At 32.1% G+C, this 26,023-nt stretch overlaps 1 protein-coding gene and 1 long non-coding RNA gene across 3 annotated transcripts in view; one reads left to right on the top strand and one right to left on the bottom strand.

Moving 5' to 3' along the window:
- The first annotated feature begins 7,438 nt into the window (after positions 1-7,438).
- LOC134693198 (SUZ domain-containing protein 1-like) overlaps positions 7,439-26,023 on the top strand; it is a 260,322-nt gene continuing 241,737 nt past the window's right edge. The window contains exons 1-5 of one of the 2 annotated variants that reach the window (XR_010102367.1): positions 7,439-7,671; positions 10,250-10,296; positions 11,839-11,955; positions 12,790-12,924; positions 15,052-16,502. Coding sequence is in view for 1 of the 2 variants with exons in the window: in XM_063553927.1 (XP_063409997.1) it covers positions 7,603-7,671; positions 10,250-10,296; positions 11,839-11,955; positions 12,790-12,924; positions 15,052-15,157 (474 nt within the window). In the remaining variant the exon portion in view is untranslated. Of the gene's footprint in view, positions 7,672-10,249; positions 10,297-11,838; positions 11,956-12,789; positions 12,925-15,051; positions 19,348-26,023 lie in introns of those variants that run through there. The other variant, XM_063553927.1, reaches the window with a different exon arrangement.
- LOC134693042 (uncharacterized) lies at positions 23,504-25,232 on the bottom strand. The gene is made up of 3 exons (XR_010102316.1): positions 24,568-25,232; positions 23,873-23,978; positions 23,504-23,642 (listed from the first exon to the last, which is right to left on the bottom strand). It is a non-coding gene; the product is annotated as an uncharacterized LOC134693042 (long non-coding RNA).

The following is a 26,023-nucleotide window of genomic DNA, read 5'->3' as shown; positions in this document are numbered from 1 at the left end:
AAAATCTTGTCTCTACCTCAATGTTTAGCCAAATCTTAAAAATTGTACCTCTTTTGGCAGTTTTTTAATGTTGAATATCATAATAAGATCTCTGATGATGCACCATTGTACAAAATTGAGCAATTTTAATCATAAAAATGTTAATCTTTATGCTTATTGCATACCAAAGACTTGATTAAAAACTTGGTGATGGGGATCAATTTCTTACATCTGATTTAACTATACATCTAATATATGCCAAAATGTAACATGAAATCTTGATAAAAACAATAATATGATATATTCGCAAGAAAAAAAAACAACGCGTTCAATACTTGTGCTACTACTACATGCAGCCCAATCCATCAGAAGCAAGCGTTAAGCCGATAGAGTACAAATATAAGCCTAGTGTCAAAATGTCTAATTTTGGTTGCTAAGGACTGTAAACAATAAAATTGACACATATTGTCATTGTTAAACACTTAATTTACTCAGAAGTTGATTTTGAATCTAAATATCAATAGATTTGTGGCATGAAAAGTCTTAAATTATACAATTCTGAGCTTGGTAAGTATGCCATAAGGTAGCAATAAACAGTTAGGAAAAAATAATAAAATTAGCCCTTATGAATTTTACCATTCCCTTTTCATTGCTTTCTTGCAATATCAAGCTTATTGTTTGTGTCATATATGGGCATATGTATGTAATCAGAATCTTTCATAGATTTTATTTCCAGTATATAAAATGGTAAAATATAATTTCTTTTTGGTGTATCCATGGCAACAATCTGCATTTATTTGTTATAAAATATTGCAAAAAGGGGGGGAAAGATGTCACATATTTCCCCAAAATTTGACTAAAAGTAGAATTTCAATTGCTTGAAGTAATACCTTTTCTGAAACTGTGTACATATATCATTCAGCAAATCCAATGAAAATCATATGTCTTTCGTCTCATTTTTTTGTAAAATTGCGTCAAAAACTTCGTGTAGAAAAAGAGTGTTTGTAAACAGTACATTAATTTCTGGACCGATGGCCGGTCTAGCTATGAAAATACGGACTGTCAAACAGAAAACAGCCCATAAAACATGTAAAAAAATAATCTTGATGCTCTTATAAACTACCTTTGAAGGCTAAATTAACACTCATCTGTCTAAAAATGAATTTTATTTCACAATAACTTTCCTATTTGAAAAATCCACAGGGGCCATAATGCGAAACTAAACTCCTAACTGTGTATTGCTACCTTAATAGTAAATATTTTTTTCAAATTCTCCCTTTTAACTTATTTTCTGAGTTCTGCTAGCTAAAACGAGTAAATTGGCCTTTTATTTTTGAAAATTGGTTGAGTAATGAATATTTTATGAAGGTTAGCAGTTGACACTGAAACGCGCCAAAAACTGATTTTAAGAAAGGTGCCAAGTCAAAGTGTAAAATCTTGTCTCTACCTCAATGTTTAGCCAAATCTTAAAAATTGTACCTCTTTTGGCAGTTTTTTAATGTTGAATATCATAATAAGATCTCTGATGATGCACCATTGTACAAAATTGAGCAATTTTAATCATAAAAATGTTAATCTTTATGCTTATTGCATACCAAAGACTTGATTAAAAACTTGGTGATGGGGATCAATTTCTTACATCTGATTTAACTATACATCTAATATATGCCAAAATGTAACATGAAATCTTGATAAAAACAATAATATGATATATTCGCAAGAAAAAAAAACAACGCGTTCAATACTTGTGCTACTACTACATGCAGCCCAATCCATCAGAAGCAAGCGTTAAGCCGATAGAGTACAAATATAAGCCTAGTGTCAAAATGTCTAATTTTGGTTGCTAAGGACTGTAAACAATAAAATTGACACATATTGTCATTGTTAAACACTTAATTTACTCAGAAGTTGATTTTGAATCTAAATATCAATAGATTTGTGGCATGAAAAGTCTTAAATTATACAATTCTGAGCTTGGTAAGTATGCCATAAGGTAGCAATAAACAGTTAGGAAAAAATAATAAAATTAGCCCTTATGAATTTTACCATTCCCTTTTCATTGCTTTCTTGCAATATCAAGCTTACTGTTTGTGTCATATATGGGCATATGTATGTAATCAGAATCTTTCATAGATTTTATTTCCAGTATATAAAATGGTAAAATATAATTTCTTTTTGGTGTATCCATGGCAACAATCTGCATTTATTTGTTATAAAATATTGCAAAAAGGGGGGGAAAGATGTCACATATTTCCCCAAAATTTGACTAAAAGTAGAATTTCAATTGCTTGAAGTAATACCTTTTCTGAAACTGTGTACATATATCATTCAGCAAATCCAATGAAAATCATATGTCTTTCGTCTCATTTTTTTGTAAAATTGCGTCAAAAACTTCGTGTAGAAAAAGAGTGTTTGTAAACAGTACATTAATTTCTGGACCGATGGCCGGTCTAGCTATGAAAATACGGACTGTCAAACAGAAAACAGCCCATAAAACATGTAAAAAAATAATCTTGATGCTCTTATAAACTACCTTTGAAGGCTAAATTAACACTCATCTGTCTAAAAATGAATTTTATTTCACAATAACTTTCCTATTTGAAAAATCCACAGGGGCCATAATGCGAAACTAAACTCCTAACTGTGTATTGCTACCTAAAGCAGTTAAAAGGTAGAACGTATAAAAAACAAGTAAGGAACAAATGCGTATCGAACATGAAGTAAAAGGATCGGTTGAGCACAAACACATATAAATAGGTCATAAAAAGATCATTTTACCACAATGAATATCATATGTAAGAGTATTAACAACTAGATTTGTAATTGCTAGCAATAACGGATGGCACCCTTCCCCCTATTACCAGGTGAGCGGCAGCCATTTTGACAATTCCAAAGTCAAAGAGAGCATCTTCAGATGTCTAGTAACATTTTTGCAAAGTTTCATTAAGTTTGAACATTTTGAAATTTTTGATATTTTTGCTGTTTCCATGGTTACAGCGGCCATTTTGAAAATTCTAACTTCAAAATCCAACTCTGCCTATGCCAGTTACCATTCCTGTAAAGTTTCATCCAGTTTACTCACAATTCTTATTTTTGAAATTTTTGACCTTTTTGCATTGTTTCCATGGTAACAAGACCTATTTTGGAAATTCCAACTCCAAATGTCACATCTACCAATGTTGCTCATCATTACTGTGAAGTTTCATGAAGTTTTGAGCATTTGGAGAATTTTGAAAATTTTGGTGTAGTTTCCATAGCAACATAGTAGTTCCAATGATCGCCAAAATCATCCAACACATGAACATGGTGGGCACCTACATTGTTTTAAAATATGATGATTCTGAGTTGAAGCATATCCAAACAGTTCACCAAAAACCAAAAACTGATTTTTTTCACAATTGTGCCGTTTCCATGGTAACGGCAGCCATATTAAACTATTCCATGCCATAATTAAAAAGGGGGAAGGATATTAAAAATCAAATAAGTAACGAATAGGTAACGAATAGGGAATAGGGAATAGGTAACGAATAGGCAACGAATAGGGAATAGGGAATAGGTAACGAATAGGCAACGAATAGGGAATAGGGAATTGGTAACGAATAGGTAACGAATAGGGAATAGGGAATAGGTAACGAACAGGCAACGAATAGGGAATAGGGAATAGGTAACGAATAGGTAACGAATAGGGAATAGGGAATAGGTAACGAATAGGCAACGAATAGGGAATAGGGAATAGGTAACGAATAGGTAACGAATAGGGAATAGGGAATAGGTAACGAATAGGCAACGAATAGGGAATAGGGAATAGGTAACGAATAGGGGATAGGGAATAGGTAACCAACTTGACGCACATTATTTAGTCGCTATATTGTGATGTCCACACTTGAATGAATTTAGCGTTTTTGTTTTTCATAGCATCCCAAAATATTTTATAGATTCTTGTACGTTAATTGGTGGGAAAAGCTGACTTGGCCCTTTGGGGCCAGTTGAGCTAAAAAGTTAATCAGAAACCTCGCAATACAATATTCGAGCAGGATACCATGTTTTCCGATGTGGACATGCGATATCCTTTTTTGGTCTTTTTGTGAACAAGCTTAAGCTCCTTGTGTTTTTGGAGTCTCCCTAACGATTTCCTCTAACAGCATGTGTAATAGGTATTACAGAAGTTTAAACCAAATCGGCAACCGCAGCAATTTATTGCCGACCCGTGTTAAGAGAGAGTCATATATCCTGCACGTAAAAGACACCCAATGTTGTAGATTTTAAAAAAGTGCAGGCTATTGTCGCTAAAAGGCAGCGCTCGCACCCGCAAAGTGGAAAGGGGTTAATATACAAGTTGCAACAACTTGTTTCCCAAATCCACTCTTAGTAAATATGTTTTAACTAACCACAATTTTGTTCGATTTGCCTGTTTTCTATACATTTAGTAGCTTTAGTTCTCTCAATTAGAATGTCTTGTTCATTTTAAAACTCCTTGAAAACACCAAACTGATGTCCTATATCCTTCTTCACCATAAAATTAACTGCGGGTATACAATTAGGACATGAATGCGCATGTGGTCATTTTTATAAATTTCCTGTTTACTAAACTTTGATTTTTTCAAAAATTAAGGATTTTCTTATCCCAGGCATAGATTACCTTAGCCCCATTTGCCACAACATTTTGGAATTTTGGATTCTCAATGCTCTTCAACTTTGTACTTCTTTGGCTTTATAAATATTTTGATATGAGCGTCACTGATGAGTCTTATATAGACGAAACCCGCGTCTGGCGTACTAAATTATAATCCTGGTACCCTTGATAGCTATTTACACCACTGGGTCGATGTTACTGATGGTGGACGTTTCGTCCCTGAGGGTATCACAAGCCCAGTAGTCAACACTTCGGTGTTGACATAAATATCAATAATGCGCGTCTGGCGTACTAAATTATAATCCTGGTACCTTTATTAACTATTGACGCTGGTTTTTTTTACAACCAATACAAGTTAAAAGTAAAAACACAAAAATACTGAACTCCGAGGAAAATTGAAAAAGAAAAGTCCCAAATCAAATCGCAAAATCAAAAGTTCAAACACATCAAACGAATGGATAACAACTGTCATATTCCTGACTTGGTACAGGCATTTTCTTATGTAGAAAATGGTGGATTGAACCTGGTTTTATAGCTAGCTTAACCTCTCACTTGTATGCCAGTCGCATCAAATTCCATTACATTGTCAACGATGCGTAAACAAAACAAACAGACATAATAAGTAAAAATTATCGCTATCAAGGGAATGTTGATAATATCAATTTCGATGTCTTAAAAACATTATCCCGAAACCGTGAAATGGTTATATCTTTGAGGTCTTCCATTTTTAGGTCATCCTCTATGTTTTAAAGTAAAAAAAATCAACTGACAAGGATATTTGTCTAATTTTGTTTTGTCAAAAAAGTACATTAAGTTTGCATTTATTTTATTGAAAATCCCGTAAATCATATCAGGCAATATGTAGGACAATTATTTAAAAAAGAATGTTTAATAATATAAAATCACTGTATGGTCATTTTCAGGGATTTTCTATAACCCCTAATTATTTTAGTAATTCAACATAATCCCTGAAAATACAGGGATTCTACATTATCCCTGATAATATATAAAGTCACTACAGTAAATTCACTTTAACAAATACTAGGACATGTATACAAATATATTTATATATATATATATCAGTGGCGGATCCAGAAATGTTCATAAGTGGGGGCCCACTGACTGACCTAAGAGGGGGCCCACTCCAGTCACGCTTCAGTGATTCCCTATATAAGCAACCAATTTTTTTCCCAATAAAGGGGGGCCTGGGCCCCCTGGGCCCCCCTAAATCCGCCTCTGTATATATATATATATATATATAGTAAGGGTATAGTAGATACCAAATCGAGTATTGAAAACTATGATGGAAATTCGGAGGATATTTGACAAATTATAGAGTGAATATATCTAAGCATAGTGATTTGGATATTAGAAGGTGTGGTATGAATGCCAATGAGACAACTCTCCATCCAAATCAATTTTCATTTATAACAGTAAACAATTATAGGTCAAAGCGTACGGTCTTCAACATGGAGCCAATGTGTCTCACACCGAACAGCAAGTTATAACGTACGTACGGGCCCAAAACATGACTTGTTTAAAGCCATTCAAACAGGGAAAACAAACGGTCTAATATATATGTATATCATCTTTTTTAAATATAAAACAAAAGCAAAAACAAAAGCAAGAGATAGTATTTCTTTTTCAGTGTAAAAATATTTATTCTCAATCCAATCATTTTAATATCCAAACTTGAATGTTCAATATAAAAATCACGGCGGAGTTCATTTCAGGACATTTCCGGCATTAATTTATCAGAAAATGAGTTCAATGCTTGTTTTCTGTATTCTTTGGAATTTTTTTCTTTCTTTCTAAACAAATAATTTCCTGTCAAATAATTTAATCAAATATTCAGCAAAAACTTGTATAAATACTTTCAGGGTTTTTTTTCGTTTTTTTTCCGGATTTCATTTCCGGACCATTTCCGTCAACATCAGAATATTAGTGTAGTACTGGTTTTCGGTTGCAAGTAATCCTTTCTCCCTTTAAGAATCAAATTTTGACCGTTAACTTAGTGAATCCGGGTCCGTTCGCGCCCATTCATGTTCGCACCCTTTCATGTTCGCCCCCTTTCACTTTCGCACCCCACATGTTCGCACCCATAGTCCGTTCGCACCCTACATGTTCGCGCCCAATTTTAATTGGTTTTGGTTTAATAACTTGTAATCAAGATTTGGCAAGTTATATTCTTATAAGTATAATTGTTTTCGTTGTCTCAAAATAAAGTTAGACAGCATTTTTTTATTGTGTTGAATAAATCCTAATTATGTTTTGGATAGTGTATTGTTAAAAAAAATATTCCTTTCTAAATAAAATGGGATTCTGTCAACGTTTGATTTTGTGTTGAATAACTCTTAATCACGTTTTGGTTAGTGTATTGCTATAACTTTGTTTCATTGACTTGTTTCAAAATGAAGTGAGATTCTGACGTTGTTTTTTTTGTGTGTTGAATAAATTTTATCATGTTTGATCATCTTTTGGTTATAACAGTGTATTGCTATATTTTAATATTTTATCAGAGACATATATATTTTATTGTTTCATTGTTTCAGATCAAAGGGACCAAGCTGTTAAAAACAATTATCTTTTGTGTTTTTTATTTAAAATCTTCAATCTTTTACTCATACCAAGCTATAAATACATTCAGTATCTACACGAAAGCAATTAAAAACAACAATCATGATTTTCCAATTATTCAACTGGAATTTGAATTAAAATTGGGCGCGAACGTGTAGAGTGCGAACGGACCTTGGGTGCGAACGTGCGAGGTGCGAACGTGTAGGGTGCGAAAGTATATTGGGCGCGAACGGACCTGATACCTAACTTAGTACCAGATCCAACATCAAACGACATAATGAATTAAACTGAAAGAAGCAACTTTTGGCATCAAAAACAGATACAATTTGTCATGGTTTCAAATTTCATAAATGGAGAAAAATTGCCTGATTAATATTTCAATTCTGTCATAACTGTTTAGACCCAAATAAGATATGAATACCGATGAATCAGATCTTGTTGGAGACGTTCTCGATAGTTGGGAAGAACTTGAAGATAACACGGTATGAAGATAATCATAAGCAGTCCGATATAGTAGTATGGAAACTTGTTAAATTGATAGAATGTGTCTTTGAAAGTAAAGTTTTATTAGTCTGCACATCATCTAAATATTTGCATGTATATATATGAGGGTAGACTTGCCCAGCACATGCCCTTTATTAGTAATATAATTTGTACATGTAGGTGTCTAATTGTCATTATTTAGCCTTTCGTTACAGTCAAGTTGATTAGTATCTTATTGTGATTTGACACGCCATCCAAGATGTCAGCGTGTCGATACTACTCCACATCTAAATTTATACAGCACCCATTTTAACTGTTCATACAGATCTCCTTTTAACTGTACATACTTGAAGGTTTTAGCTGTTCACTTAGCTGCAGAACCGTAGCTCTTATGTCCTTACGCTAATTTTTGACTACATGTATTTGCGGACCATAAATCTATGGTCCGCAAATAGTCAAAAATAAGCATAAGGACCTAAGAACTACGGTTCCGCAGCTACTGTTCACTCAGTTGGAGTATAAACACTTAAAATGAGTCCACTCCTTGACGGGAAGATAGATAGGCATGATAGATAGATAGATTCATCGAAATATCATGAATATCCTAAAATAGGTAAAAAAAATGTATGTCTGTTGATGGTTACCAGACCAACCCTACATGTACTTTGAAGTGTAAAACCTTATAACTTATGTCATTTTATTTCAGTTGTCTTTATGTGAAAAACTAATTGAACTCAAAGTGTAGTGACAGTTGCCAATAAAAGAAATCAATTGACTGATACATCCTAATGTTCACTATCATGAATGACAGTTGTTTTACAGGACTCCTGTGATGAATTAAACACTTTACCACCATTTTTTCCATTTAATATTAAAGGGCAATAATCAAATCATTACAGATATTGATACAGGTAAACTCAACCCATGCACAACTTGTACAACAACAAGGCACACTGCACAACTCAGGCCATGCAGAAATAATTGTTTGTTTCCCCTAACCCTGCCGGGTCTGTTTTACCCTACCCTCCAGGTCATTTTTTTTTCTCTGTTTTTTTTATAGATGAAAAAAAAGAGACTTGCTTTGGTTTCTATTGACAATTATTAATAATGCTTTATAAATTTGTCTTAAAATCTCATATGTCTCATTTCAAATGCATTGATCTTCTTTACCGTGTATCATCAGTACACCTGATATACATGTAGGTACTAACCAAGCGGGCATGATCGATTTTGACCTTACACGGTAACGAAAATCTTTGTTCAGCTTTATCAATATTCAATGTACATTTCTCAACATTTGAAATTCCTGCTCCCAAATAATTTTCTCATCGTTTTTTTTCCTATTCATAAAACAACTTTGATATATTCTAATAAGAAAAATTAACTTGTACATACGCAAATAGTTGTGAATGTCAACACAAACTTTCAATTTCAATACAGTTGACGAGACATTTACATGTTTTATCTGAGAGAAACCTAATACAGGGCAAAAGTAATAGTTAACAATCATAAACATGATAAACCTACCTGTGATTACTCATTCCTTGAACCTTTTGGGGTAATAAATGGAGTATGAAAATAAAGTTTTTGTGTACGGTGTACAACTTAACTATACACCGTGCATAAGGATTTATGTGGTCAGCTAACATGGCTAAGCACCGTACACAAGGCTTCTTTAGGGATAAAATATCGAAAAATAACATATGTACGAAAGATTTCAATGTCAATTATTGAAACAGCTACATGTATACTTATTACACACACACATTGACCTTCTATCAGAAAAAGAGTTGCAATGAATATAGAATTATATCAGATGAGACGAGGGCCAACCACTTCTACCTTAACTTCACTCAGTCAAGTATTTGCACATGCTTTTAGTTATCCTTCTTGTTATGTGAAAATAATGAGACATCTCTAATCATCAACCTACAACCAAATCATTTCTTAAACATGTTAAAACAGCAATTATTTTTAGATTGAAGTACACATTGATATTATGTGAACAAAACAAAGATTTTTCGTTACTGTGTAAGATGAAAATCACTCACACCTGCTTGTTTAGTACCTATATTCGCTGTATGATGATACACAGTGTTCTTAAAAAAAAAGTTACCCAAACAAGGAGAAAGGGGCGTTCCAACCAATTACCATATGTCCCCAATTCAGTCCAGGCAATTACTGAAAACTGTAATCATGGTAATATAACATGTATAACATTGAAATGTAATATTACATACATCTGTAATATTACTTTTTTAACATTTTTTAAAAGGAAGTACATTTTTTGTAATAGTTATCTCTCATTTGGTACTACAAATAATTACATTTATTGCATTTAAATGGATTGATCGTCCAAAACAAGGCAGTTCCAACCACCCAACCCCTGAATCCACCACTGTGGCTTCACTCAATGATCAAACTTGCATGAATTATAGTGTTTATACACTATACAGACACCCCCACTATGTCTACTTGAAATGTATCATTGAATTCACTGAGAATTTGACAGTCAAAATCAAATACTGAACTGACATGACTGAATATGACCTTTTTAAACATGTTAAATATTTACAGGTTTTGGACAAAAAGCTGAAGGAGATTAAGACATCAGCTGACGAGAAGTATGTATAAATTCAAAGATTTTACAAATTAGGGTATATACTTTAATTAAAGAAGAAATCATGGATTAACACATGCTCACATCTATAGCTACTTTTTCATAAACAAAAAAAATTAAAAATGAGTCATTGTCCAAATGATTGTCAGACACCCAAATCCATACTTCCAAACTCATTAAACTACAGATTTGCTACATGCTATATGATCATGATGATCATGATGATAGAAAGCTGGAAGTTATTAAGGGCTATTCAATAAAAAAAAAAGGAATGGGGGGGGGTTGGGGGTTGGAAGGCACATTGTATTAATAATACATGGGTGATGGGTATCAGAGCAACTTTTCACACTATAATGCACTATTATCGTCAATTACAATTGTCTGGGTGGCGGGTGCTGACAAAAACTGCCTTCCAACCCCCCTACATTTTTTTCTGGAATAGCCCTACGTTAAAACCTGCTCTTACATATTTTTTTTATTCTTTCTTCAAAAGCTAAAAGACATATTAGGATAGATAACTCATCATTATATAAAAAAAAAAAAATCCCTGGCATGCCTGATACAGGTATGTAAATCTACATGTATTTCATGTTTATACAGCAACTATTTATTATTGTCTTTTAAAATTACTACTTCACTTTGAAACTTCATGCTTGTATTGACAAATGATTGAAGTGGTTCTATTAGTCAGGGCAGTTGTAAGAACTGTCTTTTTTATACCCTCTGCAGCAGAGGGTTCATTTTAAAGGATTTACTCTTGTACATCTGTAAGCACATCTGTCATTCTGTACGTCCTTACATTTTTGCCGTACCTACGCCCCAAAATCTGTTTCAGATTTCTACCTTTAGTTTGCCTCAAACAAACTATATGAAACTTATACAGAATGCTTATTACCACATACATGGTATAACACAGATCAAGTTTGAATTTTGGTGGCGTCACTTTTACATATCTAGAGTTTTGTCCCTATACAAATGGAAAATATTTCTTTTCTTTAACTAACTTTATTTTGCCTCAATCAGATGTTATGAAACCTATGCACAATGCTAATAACCACATAACACAGATCCATTTTGAATTAGGTGATCTCACTTTAACCTTTCAAGAGTTATTCCCCTTTACAAATGAAACACTGCTGAATATGACTTTTCTGTTTCTTTAACAGTTTGCCACAACTAAAAGAGGGGCAAAAAATAAGAGGGACATTTAAACTCATAAATTGAAGGAAAAAAATTGACGACACCAGATGACAAGAAACTTTATAATATACAATGCTCTTTACCACAAAATTCAGATCAAGTACAAATGTACATATTTGAGTAGGGTCACCTTTACAGTTCTTGAGATATGTCTGTTTATAATGTAAAACATGTACTATGTAAGTGTGGCTTCATCTATGTACCATGGCACTGGACACATTTCCATTTATTATTATAATGTATACAAAATCTACAACAGAGGGTCTTTTCTCTATCTAGCATACATGTACAATGTTTTAGATTTAAAAGTTTTTGTTTTTAAATTAAAGTTCCTTTTCTATTCCAGAAAGAGTTTTCCTGCACAAGGAATGGTAACAGATAGTAGTGATAGAACCCAATACCAACCACAAGTTAAGATAATGAAGAGACCAACTGACACACCATCTACAAATAATGATAAAAGGTTTTATATTTTACATTGATATCTGTTATAATTCAGTCTTCACCATGAACTGTAAAATCTACAGGCTCGGAGCTCAATTTTTGAAAATTGTTAGTTAGATTCTGTTGGACTGTAGATATGAGTTTAATAGGCCCGAGAGCAATTTTACAAGCCTGGGCTGCCAGGGCTGCCACTCAGCTTGAAGACTGAGTTATTATTACACAAGTTATATTATATTCAAAGAGATGTTCACCACAAGCATGATCATGATTTGAATTTTTTTGTCAGTTCAGTTCTGTTTATAGATTTTTTTTACATTTTTCAGAATCTATATTCTTCTGAAAAACAATGAGTTATTTCATTGTTGGTTTATATACCAAATGATAGGATCACTTCATGATTTAAATCTACTTTATTATTTAGAAATATCTATAAAGGGTGTTTTAATGAATGTTCTTGATAATCAATGATAATGAAACCAAATATGCTTCAGTTTGAGAAACAGGGAACTATTTTTGAACTGCTAATCTAGATGGAAAGGAATTATTTTGTACTACAGAAAAATGTAAATTCACAAAAATACTGAACTCAGAGGAAAATCAATTCAGAAAGTCCATAATCACATGTCAAAATCAAATAACAAAACGTATCAAAAACGAATGGACAAGAACTGTCATATTCCTGATTTGGTACAGGCATTTTCAAATGTAAAAAATGGTGGATTAAACCTGGTTCTATAGCACTAACCCTCACACTTTAATAACAGTCTCATGTTACATTTACAGACTCCATGTCCATGGTAATAGATATCATTATTTGTTAATGTTTTGTTTAATGTTTAATGATTAATTTCAGATCAAATATACCAACAAAAACTTTAGAACAAAGAGAAGCTGAATATGCTGAAGCCAGACTACGTATTTTAGGACCAGCTTATGGTAACGGGGATGGAAATGAGGAGGAGCCTCAGGAAAAAAGTCCAGAGGAAAGGTATGCAGTTCAATTAGATTTCAAGTCTGTTAGAACTTTGGAATATATACCGTCCATTAGCTCAAAGAAAGGACAAGGTACGATAAGGCCTGTTTTTGGCCCCCCTATTTTCTCATTTTTCATATTTTGTTTTGGAAAGCTTCTTATCACGTTGACATATTCCATTAAGTTTGAAGTTTGTTTGGATGAATTTTAAAACCGTTAGTTTTAGAAAATGGGTGTGATTAGGGGGTTAAAAGGGCATCAAAAACGCCAAAAGAAGGAAAAACTACCATTTTGTGGCCATTGTTTTTTAAAATTAAAATATGACATGTGAACGCTGGACAAACAGACAGACAGACAGACTGATAGTGACATTTGTATACCATAATTCGTCTCGTCAAAATTTTAATGGGCTTATAAAAAGGAAAGTAGTATAGAAATTCAGAACACAAAATGATCACTTCTCATACTTAACAAAACCCAAAGAAAAAAACAGTGCTTATATTATTGCTGTTCATCATCATAAAGTTACAGTTACAAAGTTGGAAACAGATCACAAGTCAGTAAGACTTTTGCAAGAGGAAAATCTTTACCAGGAGTCAATGGCAGGTTAATTGCAGGGTAAAAGTAATACATATATCAACAAATGAACAAATATCAGGTTAATGGCAATAAGAATAACAAATGATGTCAAACTTTGACCATTAATTTTACTGTTAAGACAGAAAATTAAAAATAATTAGACAACCTCAATGCACATCATGAAATAAGTCATATTATTGTATAGCAATATAATATTTCCCACAGAAAGTAACCAAAAGTTAGCGTGCAATAAATTCCCATATTGCACTAGTGCAATAAATCTTCAAAATTCATGACATCATCAACGACAAAATTGTAGTTTAAAACATTTTTTACCTTCAAATATTATATTGCTATACAATAAAAGGGTTATTGCATGAATATTGGGGAATATTGTCCCGAGTAGAATTTTATATTGCACGAGCTTGCGAGTGCAATATATGTTCTACGAGGGCAATTATTATTGTATAGCAATATAATATTTCCCACAGTACGTAACCAAAAGTAAGCGTGCAATAATTCTAATATTGCACTAGTGCAATAAATCTTCAAAATTCATGAAGTCATCAATGTTTAAATCTTAGTTAAACCCTATTTTTACTTTCAAATATTATATTGCTACACAATAAAAGGGTTATTGGGGAATATTGTCCCTCGTAGAACATATATTGCACTCCCAAGCTCAATGAAGCTTGTGCAATATAAAATTATACTCGGGACAATATTTTTAAAAGAGATAACTGTATTGTATTTGAAGCTTTTAGGACGTCCATCGGTAGTTTTACTGTCGCAAATTTAGTTTACCTGGCGATGTGTAGCGGCAAGTGGGCATTTTCTGGCTTCTGTGCTGCTTCAAAATGTAAAAAATAAATTTGTGGTATTTTCTATCTTCTGATTGGTTAAAATTATTAGTTTTATTTTCAATATTATCAATTTTTATGACGACACACCCACTCTGACGTTGTGTATTTATAGGCCAACATGTGTGTAAGTTGTTATTGTTAATATAAATAATATAAGAAGTTCTTTGAGCTTTATTTTTTATTAAAATTTATTTATAATTAATGGCAATAATTTAGTTTGACTCTTCACATTTTACATAATCTGCTTTGCGGATTATTCAATGTAAAGAGTCTAAAATTAATTTTATGGTTCAATAAATTCAAAATAATAATAGCCATTATTTAAATAAAATTTGATAAAAAGAAGATTTTTAGGTGCAACATGTGAGTTTTTTGGCTTATTATTGTAGAAATTACATGTCAATTGAATACATTCAGCAATTCAAAATGTCGGCTTCCTTAGTTACAGACAAGGAGATAGAGAATTTTACCCTAGCTGTCATCCAATCAGAACCATTGATACAAAATAATTGCATTAGAATCCCCAATATTCATGCAATAAACCCTATATTACTACACAGAAAAAAGGGAATACTGTTGTGAAATACACTAGATATTTGTGGCTTTTTGAGCAGATACAAAACAAAAGGTTATATGATATTGTTACTGGAAATTCAATTGATCAAACTGTATATTTAATATGTGTCATTTCTCATTGCAGAGTTACACAGCTGTTCAAAGAGTTAAACACCAATAACAATTGTGTTGAGGTATTACGTCAACCTAAAGGCCCAGATGGAACTCCAGGATTTGATTTCCAGAGATAATGAAGCATGAACAAAGGGACAAGAAATAGAAGTGCCAAAATCAGTCAAAACACAAACCTCTTTGTTATATTTTATGTTTTTGAAACTTTTTTTAAGTGTTCAAATATACACTTATATCCTTGAGTTTTGTAAAATGAATGAAATTTTATTTTTTGACAGCAGTACATGTTTGTACGATCATTTGCTACATATTATAAAAAAAAGGAATGTTATTTTTTCATGTGTTGAATATGTAATTGCTGCAAATCCTTAACTTAAAAATTCACGTTGATTTTCGGAATTCAAATTGCAAGACAAAAAATTAAGGATTACAAAGACTGGCTGATGAGAGACTAACAGGGCCAAGGTTTGACATTGAGCTGAGGCGCGGATCCAGAGGGGGGGTTCTGGGGGTTGGAACCCCCCTTTTTTTTGGACGATAAATGCATTGAATGGGGACATGTAATTGGACCACCCCCCTTTGTCCTGGGTTAGGAACCCCCCCTTTTCATAATGGCTGGATCCACCCCTGGAGCTGAGGTCCATAAATAAAATAAGCTCAACAAAGGGTAAAAAGAAGAAAAGGGAGAGAAAATCAATCCAGCCGTGCTGGTTCATTGATATGACACATCAGATGTTGTACAAATATAGTACATTTATATCCATAAAAAAACACCCTTATGACGTGTCAATGTTTAGAGGTTTTTTAAGAGCATTTGAACATTTGATAGTCATTTCCTATGCGTATAAAATGTGAGTGTCAAAGTACAAGATCTGTGTGTGCCAATTTTACACATGTTGTGCTTAGAAATGTGGGCATTGGTTCTCCAGGAAATTGTCACATGAAGTTTGTACTTAATTTTGTAAAGAGAATTTAGGCCATTCATATGTATTTTTTAGTTATTTGCCATATAGCTTCTTCATTTTATGGTGCTTTTAGTTGCATCAATATGATACCAAGGATAAAAAATGAAATTTTAGATGACAAAGATTTTTTGTACATAACTATCTAGTGTTGCCTGCAACAGAATTTGTGAAGAGAAGATAAAGGTATCCAACATTTTGACAGCTTCTGTGCTGTCGACATTTAGATTTAGTCAGTTAATTATTTTTTTTACATCAATAACTTTGCCAAATGTTCACAGTATTTTATGAAACTTGGACAAAAGCTTCTTTATGATCAAGAGATAATTTCTGGATGATGATTTTCATATTGTAGATACATTAATTTGAACTTTTATAACCTCTTTGAATCTTATGTATCCATCTATCAGGGACTTGCTTATTTCCTTTTATCAATAAGTTCTTAATAATAGCAATGATTCTTTGTGACATAAATCTGGAATACCTTCATAATGATGTTAAGGTGAGACAGGGAGATAACTCTGTAAAACCAGCTAAACATTTTAATAACGTTGTGTTGTTAAGGGGAATATTAAGCTTCTCAATGATGAAAATAAGTGTTTGTCAAACTGCTATATATCTAGTGTATTTTTTCTGATAAAAAGGTTGGTTTAATTTTTTTTGAAATTTTTATATTTTTGTCAAAGGGTGAAAGTAAATACTTAATGTCAAAATTTTATGAAAATTAAACGAGCCAAATTAATTTTAGTGAAAGTGTTGGGTACCACCTAAATTGAAGATAATACTGCCAAGTTATATAAATATAGACACAGCGACGGAAATTAGATACCCAGTAGTGAAAAAACAAGGATTTCTGCTTTTAGCTACAAAATTTTCATGTAAACCCCAAAAATTGCATAATTTGACATGGAATTTATCAGATTTAACCCTTAACTTGATAACTATGTTAGCCTTAAAATGTTTGAAGTTTAGGAATCGTGTCTTTTGGTAGATGAAAGTTGTGTTATTATTTGGAATTGTAAATTAATATTGGTATAAAAAATATAAAATTTGGTGTTTTTAACTCAAACCAGCCAAAGTCAAATTGAGTTTGCAATAAGTTATTCATGAAGTTAAATTTTCCTTTGTATAGCTTTAGTTTTCGAATGATATCTATGGGTGTTAATTCATCTTCAGGGGCTAAAAGTATTACAAATGTACATGTATATGATACTGAAAGTTTAATATTCCCTTAGCTATTAATTTGTTTATGATGACATCCTTATAATGGAATCTTTTCACAATACTTTTAATCTGATATTTGATAATTGTACAATTTTCCTCATGGAATGAATTACTTGAAGCTTTTATATATATATATAAAAAAGATTAAAAAAGGAGTCAAATATTTGTGTTTGTTTGTCTGATTTTGCTTAGCATGCCATTTAGAATTTGGTTTGAGGTGTCAATTATCCTTCCCAAAAAAGATATACAAGAGGAACACTATGCAATACACTAAAAAAGTTTTCTATAAAATAAGAATTGTAATTATTTAAAGATATTTCCTTGTTTATATGAGGAACAGTTAGGGAAACACATTAGAAGTTTTCTATACAGTACATATGGTAATTTTACTTTTATTGTAATTATTTGACAATTCACGATGAAAAATGGAGCATATAAAAGAATTGAAAACACTATGAGAGTTTCTTTGAGGTGTTAACTTGTATTTTTAATGTACAGTGTACTATTTGAACTGTTTTTACCAACCTTTCAAATAAACCTTATACATTGAATTGTGAAACTCAAAGAGGTATTAAAAGTTAAAATAAAGTAGCTTTTATCATTGTATATATGTACATTTATCATTGCAGACATGTATATTTATCATTGCAGACATGTAGATATTTTTAGCTTAGAAAACATTTATTGTAAATTCACGTCAGCTTATTAGTATATATCATAATCTTAGGGTAAAAACTGGACGTTAAATGAACGATCTGTATCAGGTCAAGTGTTTTAAGTGCCTTGTATTTTTATAGTAAGTTTTTGTAAGAATCATGGCAGTTTCATTTAAAAAATAAGTCACATACATGTAACAAAAGGCCATCAATTTAACCTTGAAGTAATGATATATATATGGTAGTGTTAATTTGCCTTTTCAGAAACTAAAGGACTACAGGTAATTTCATTGTTCATAACCTTAAATGTATAGCCAATCACAAGATTCAGGTGTACACTTTAGAAAACTTACCCAGAATGCATTAGATTTCGAAAAGGCAAATTTAAAAGAAATGATAAATTTTGATTCTACCAGTGTTTTGTGAAAAAACAAATTTCTGAAACTTGAGAACTACTAATATTTAAATTTTAAGGCTTAAAATTTGAAAGATATTTTTTAATCAGAATATAGTTTTTGAATCTGTTTCATAAATAATTTTTATAGGTTTACAAAGAGATAACATTATCAGAGCTGAAAATAAGGGTACCAAATATTAATTTTCAAAAATAAACGACTGGCTTGGGAAAAGGTTATAAATATTTTGTTATTTTATTTAGTATAAAGTATTTTTTAATTTTTTTCATGGACATTTTTTTAGTACAATTTATGGGGAGATAACTGTTGGTGTTATGATTGACATTCAATATTACAATCATATCAGTTTTATTTACAATGATGCCCTACATGTTAAATTGCAATACAATGTGCAACTTTAGAACCTCAGAAATGTCTTAATCAGGTACAAGTGTCATTAAAATTGTTTCATGCTTTTTGATATGATAAGGGAACTAGACTCACCTTGTTGATAATTTGAATATGTTTTTCATAGCCGCTTTTTAGATTAAAATTAGCGCTAAGAGATGCCTATGAGCATTTAGCTTTGGTAATGTTAAGTTCATAAACAATATTCTTTGCAAGTTAAGCTTTCTAACAAAACATTGTAAGAATTAAGAATTTAAAAAAAAAAAATAAGAAATGATAAAATATAAGTATGCCACAAAATATATTGAATTTGAAAGTAAATAAAAGGACAGAGTGAGAAAAGAGCCTTATTTGATTGGATAAAATTGAAATTTTAACACTTGAATAAAAACTAAATTCATGTTTTCATTTATAACATGTATAGGTTAAAAAAAACAAATACAAGTGAGTAAGCATCCATCATGTCAAATCAAATCCAGTGGTAATGTTATCTAGAATAAGCCTTTGTACTTTGTTATCATGAAAATATAGTTATTTTCCAATTTTAAATTGAGAACCACTAAGAACACTCATAGGCGGATCCAGGGAGGGACCCCCCTTTCCTAGGAAAAATTTTGTTGATTATATAGGGAATCATTGAAGCATGACTGGAGTGCCCCCCCCCCCCCCCCCCTTCCCCTCCTTAGGTATTTCAGCAGGCCCCCCCCCTTAGGAAAAGTTCTGGATCCGCCACTGAGTACAAACAAGCATCCATTAGATAATTAATATTGTCTTTTGTCTACATTAAATGCTTCCCCACATGTAAATATCTATTCGTTACTAGGTACATAACACTTTTTATAAATACGTACATATCAAATATTTTTAAGGGAATGGAAATCATAGGATTTTGTATTAAATTGTACTTAAAAATGATTATGCCAATTAGGGCCCTTAGCACACCTGATATTTTGATAAACTGTGAAAGAAATAATACACCCCTCGCCCCAAAAAATATAGAAAGAAAGAGAGAAAATGTTTTTTTTTTAACTGCACAATATACTGCTAACACTGGAAATATAATTTGTGTTAAGAAGCAAAATTTTGAACAGCTGTTGACATGTCTCGAACTAAATGTTAATCAGGGGACCCTTTTCATAAGTCATATTCCAGCCTTTCATTAGATATGTTGACTAATTTGCCTAGGAGGTGTAATTAGTTTAATATTAAATTATTCATTATTTTTACAATAAGTAAATATTTTTTTTTTTTTTCTTTGAATTGTTTAACCCTTTCCTCCATAATGACGCCTTTTGACGCCACCCCCTTTACTCCATAATGACGCCTTTTGACGCCTGCATAGTCCCTCACTTGAAATGTCTCACCTACGAAAAAACTTCATCAGACTTAATAAAAGTTGTATTTAATAGCAAGAGGATATTCATGGGAATCTATGACTGGAATTTCCTTGATGAAATATTTGTTTTGGCAATGCATTAATAATTTAAACCTGCTGAATTTTTTTTTATTGAAAAAATCCTATGCAAATCAAGTATTTTAATAAAAAGTATCCATGGAGGAAAGGGTTAAGGTGGTACATACTACTACAGGGAGATAATTCTGTAAAAAATCAGCTGAATGTTTACATTTTATTATTCAGGTATTATTAAGCTTTCATTGTCAAACTGCTTTATATCCAATGAAAATTTCAGACAAAGTGTGTTTTAAGTTCAAAGTGTTTGTTTCTATCAAACTTAAAGGTCAAAGTAAATATTTTGTCAACATTTTTTGAAAGTTTAAAATAAATGTGTTTGGTACCACCTTAGCATATTGTCATGTTTTTGTCATCCTTTTATAGATGATTTTACGATATGGGTTTTGCTCATTGTTTAAATTGCTTAAAAAAGTGGACTCTCAGATAGTAGTCTCATTGGCTATCGGACCTTATTTTTACCTTTAAAAAAAATCTGCAGTTAAAACATTTTAGAAAAATAAAACAAAACTACTGTATATATCCTAAAAATATATCTCTGACATTGAATCATTTTCCATATGGGGAGTGGGGTTAACATGTTGAGAGGGGGAGGGAGTTGTCTCTAAAAACAGTTTTGAGATGAGAAATAGACAGGTTTTCTTGGCTTTATTATCTTCAATGATCTGGGTAATTACTATAACTATTGCATTATTGGTGCACTCTAAGGTTGTTCTGTAATCATATATATTTTGTGTTATGTTTTTGTACTAAGATATCCATGTTCACCTAGTTTAGAAGTTAAGCTACTGATTTGTATCCTGTGGTTGCTATAGGTTACAATGGCTTGTACTTAGTGATGTTAGCGTCCACTAAATATGATTGTTAACCTCACAATAATTTGTGTTATCAAATAAATTGTTATTGAGCCAGAAGTTTTATTGTTTGTTTAGTTTTCAGGCAGCTCATATGAGATATCCATACTAATAGATATTAAGAAGATGTGGTATGAGTGTCAATGAGACAACTCATCCAAGTCACAATTTATAAAAGCTAACCATTGTAGGTCAAAGTATAACCTTAAACACAGAGCCTTGGCTCAAATAAAACAACAAGCTATAAAGGACCCTTAAAGTTACTAGTGTAAAAACTTTCAAACTGGAAAACCAACGATATAATCTATAAAAAAAAACATGAACTCAAAAACCAAAAAATACTGAACATCAGGTTCCTGACTTTGGACAGGTGTGAAGGAATTCAGCATGGATTGAACACTTTATCTAGTGCAAACCTTTGCCTTAACCCTAAAGTTAATTAGATTTAAAGTGTTTTTTATATATATGAACAACGATTCTTCTGAAATTAAACAAAGAATGACCGGTTATTAAAGTGTTTTTTTTTTCTTGACAACAATTTCATATAAGGGCCAGAAGCTCTTAACATGTTGATGAGAAAAATCCTCAAGTTTGAAAAAACACTGATAATTTACATACTAGGTTCAAAGTGTCATACATTCTACTCACTAGAGTAGTCGAAAATGTTCTTAAAAAAAATGAGAAAGGAAGATTATAGAAAAATGCGATATATAATGTTATTTGACTTTGTGTACTGTTATGATTGTTTCTTTAAATATACTCTTCTTTATTTAGAATCTTTATCCCCTACACATAATCGAAAACAGGACAATGCATCTTTTCTTCTCTGTTTCTGTTTGACTGTTTACAATGAAGTTTCGATCACATCAATTTCCCCAAAAAGAATACATATCTACTACGATATACATTTCATAAAATCATGAGAATTGGAAATATGTAGAGCTTATAATATACATCTGCCCAGAAGTCGCACATGACTTTTTTGTACTTAAAACTAAACCGACAACACCATGGCTTAAAAGAAAAAAATAAACATAGACAGACAAACAATAGTACACAAACCACACAAAAAAATAATCCCTAACAACATAAAACCCTACCAGAAACTTATGGTTTTCAGGTGGACCAGAAGGGTAAGCAGATCCTACTCCACAGGTGGCACCCTTCAATCATGTAGCGCGTGTTAGTAAAAAAAAAACGGTAACAGTTGGTCACACAGGAGAAGTAGTTACAACAGTATAATGATATCTACTACTATCCGTGAACCAGATATTCGGTGTCCGTAAAATTTACGAAGGGATGATTACAACTTCATCCTTCGGAACTCTATGCTTTAATAACTTCATTGTGAGCAACAACCCACTTTAAAAAAAATCCTAGTACTATAGGGAATACAAGCCCATGTACATCGTATAAATTTGGAGATATTCCGAATGCAGGCGCTGCTGGAATATTGCTACATAGAAAAAGAAAATTCACAATGGGGAAGCTGGAATCATCTCTTTTGTCCTTATCTCAAGTTCGATTGGATAGAAGCGTTCAACATAGCCACACTATTTGAATTATTTAAAGAAAGAACATATTTGTGTTTCGTTCATTATTTTGTTAATTTATTAGGCCGTTAGTTTTCTCGATAGATTTGTTTCATTTTGTGAGTTAGGGGCCTTATAGCTGACTGTGCGATATGGTCTTTTGTTATTTTTTGAAGGTCGTACGATGACCTGTAGCTGTTCATTTGTGTGTCTTTTGGTCTCTTCACTGTAAATCTAAGTGTTAATAAATGGAACACTGCTTGAACGCTTTTTTGTAACACTTTTTGAACGTGTAATGGTGTTCCAAATGTTTACACTAGTGTTCATCAATTGAATGTGTGTTGTTCAGTTTTTAATGCCTTTGTGTTTCATTTTTGAACACTTGATGTTAAAGACCTTAACATTAGTGTTCAACGAATTAACGTGTCCGAATGTTCAAAATCTTACTACGTTGACGCGTTCAACAGCCATGTAACACTTTTTGAACACACCGAACATGTTCAAAACCCAAAATGTTAAGATTCAGAACAGTTGACATAGGTGTTCAAATTGATGATGTTCAAATGTGGAACATGTCCTATTGTAAAGCGTACATAATTTTCCATAAGTACTAAACTTAATTAAACTGTTATAAAAACTATATTGAATCAGGCAAAATACAACAATAAAACATATTTTAACAAGTAATTCTTTATATAATCAAATGAGCATATATGTAAGAAAAGTGCACAAGAATAACTTATGATATCACAAGTAACAGTCAATGAAATCACATACATAATGTTTTTAAACCGACTTAAATATATCACAAATAATTATTTTCTTCTACATGACAAGATATAGTTGCTACATCATGTGTATCCTAACCAAAAAAGCTTGTCAATGTGATAAATAGATAGTTTATGATATAGATATTTGTCACAATGAAAAGTTAAAAGTTTGCAAATTCCAACAGTTCTTGTACAATCACACACAATGTACGCTCAACTTTTCAGTGCATCTTCACTTAAAGCTATCAACTGGGTGGCGTTTTATATGTGTTATCATCAACTTCCAATATCAAAATCCTCCACAACAAGTAATGTCTATGAGCCTATATATCCTGCAAAATAAAAGTTAAAATTAATAGAAGAGTTTTTCATAAAGCATCAAATTATGCAATAGTTGTTGTGCTTTAATTTCGATATATACTAGAGTACAAATTGATATTCTGTGGCAGCGAATTGCAAGTTTTGACATTATAAATTACATAAGTCGATTTCTTGACCTAAGGTATACAGATATAGAAATGATACACCTACATAAGCTATTAATATACATATATTGTCATACCTTTATGACATCTTTCTTTTTTCCAACACTTTATAGCATGCAGAAATGACCTTCGTGGGCTTATTGGCTACCGGTTTCTAATTCAAACATTCCAATCTAACGATTCCTGCAAATAAAAAAAAATGCATTGTCTAAGTCAAAAATGGTGTTCCATATGTTTACACTAGTGTTCATCAATTGAATATGTGGTGTTCAGTTTTTAATGCCTTTGTGTTCCATTTTTGAACGCTTGATGTTAGAGTTCTAAACACTTAGTGTTCATCAGTTGAATTTGTAGTGTTCATTTTTTAATGCCTTTGTGTTTCATTTTTGAACGCTTGATGTTAGAGTTCTTTATACTTAGTGTTCATCAATTGAATGTGTGGTGTTCATTTTTTAATGCCTTTGTGTTTCATTTTTGAACACTTGATGTTAGAGTTCTTAACACTTAGTCTTCAGCTAATATACGTGTCAATCTATTCTGTATTTAAACAGACAGACGATAACAGACTGATTATTCATCAGTTTAGAAAATCACCAGAACAAAGCTTACAGTTATTTACGTTAAATACTGTTCTTTGATTCGTCTTTTATGTTGAATATTGAAAATTTTGGATATAACAGTTATGAATATTTGACAAATATATATCTGACATGAGAAAATGACAAGGAAGCCATCAAACTACCTATGGAGATTATCCTAACTTGTTACTCACTTCTTTCGTGTTCATGTGAGATAGAAGTCCCTTCTCCAGTGCTCTTCCTTACATGTATCCATTCTTCGTTTAACCGCCTAAATCACCAGCCGATATCTGTTTCCGGTATTTGGTACCCTGGTATATTTTTTTTAACGCGAGGTGTTCAAAATTTCGAGCGATTTGAACACCGATTGAACATGTAATGTTAATAAACTGAACGGATCATGAAATAAGATAAACATCGACATATTTTTATTACGATATTATCATAACAGGCCTCATTGATATGCATAATTATGTCACTTATAAGTAAAACTAGTAATAACAATTAAATAAGTTCATAAACTATACATATATGCCAGCTTGTAAGTTTAATATTTCACAATTACAAAATTATTTGTCAAACATTCACAAGATCATCATCCTGCATGTACATTCATATTTTTAAATGAATTTCTTTGTAAATTTGCCAATTAGAAGGATAGAAAACCGGACAAACAATTATCCTCTTTTTCAGATCAGAATTTGAACACCGGTGTACACTGTGTCTAAACACACATGTTAATATTTTTAACACAAACGTTAAAACTTTTAACACGTCTCTAAGCATGAACATATGACGTTAAAATATTGAACAATCGGTATACAAATTTTGAACGCGTCCGGACGCGTCAGGCGTCAGGTAGATTTACAGTGTTGTTGAGACTTGTCTTATTGGCAATCATATCATGTTTTAATATAAAGTTTTGTATTTCAGTACATAAAAACTTGTATGCTTTTTATACCTTCTTTTATTTACAGATAGCTTATGTTACTAATGTTTGCATGTAGTATGAGAGACCTCTTAAAATAAGAACTTTTTGAACCATGTTTTTTTTACTATTGGGTAATAAGGATAATATATTAGGTCGGAAAGGGATCATGGCAAGTTCTACTTGTCTTTCAGACATGATTAACCTGCATTTGCTTCCTTTTACAGATACAACAGGTCAGCTTTTATTGGTGCATGGACTTATTCCGAGGTATACATATCCGTCTGGTATGTTTCATCTGACATTGAGCTTCATCTTTTATTGTTCATTGGTCAACGCAAAGTATTCCTTGTTTTCCAATTGGTCCGTTACTCAGATCTTCGATAAGCAATATATCAGCTGAAATGGCAGTGGCGGATTCATAAGGGGGGGGGGGGGGGGGGTGGGGGGAGGTCCGGGGGATGGAACACCCCTTTTTGAACGATCAATGCATTTGAATGGGGAAATGTAGTTGGACCCCCCTCCTTTTTGTCCTGGGTTAGGAACCCCCTTTTTAAAATGACTGGATCCGCCCCTGAATGGTACAAGGACTGATTACAAGATGAACCCGAAGCTATCATTACACTTGTGTTATAGCATAGATACATGTATAGTAGACTATTATATATATCTATGGTTATAATGATCTCAAAGTGAACATTTCTTTGCCCAACTTTCAATGT

The sequence above is a fragment of the Mytilus trossulus genome, chromosome 12, assembly GCF_036588685.1.
Source record: "Mytilus trossulus isolate FHL-02 chromosome 12, PNRI_Mtr1.1.1.hap1, whole genome shotgun sequence".
Lineage (NCBI taxonomy): Eukaryota > Metazoa > Mollusca > Bivalvia > Mytilida > Mytilidae > Mytilus > Mytilus trossulus.
The sequence above is the reverse complement of the archived record's forward strand: the minus strand, read 5'-3'. Positions and strand labels throughout refer to the sequence as shown.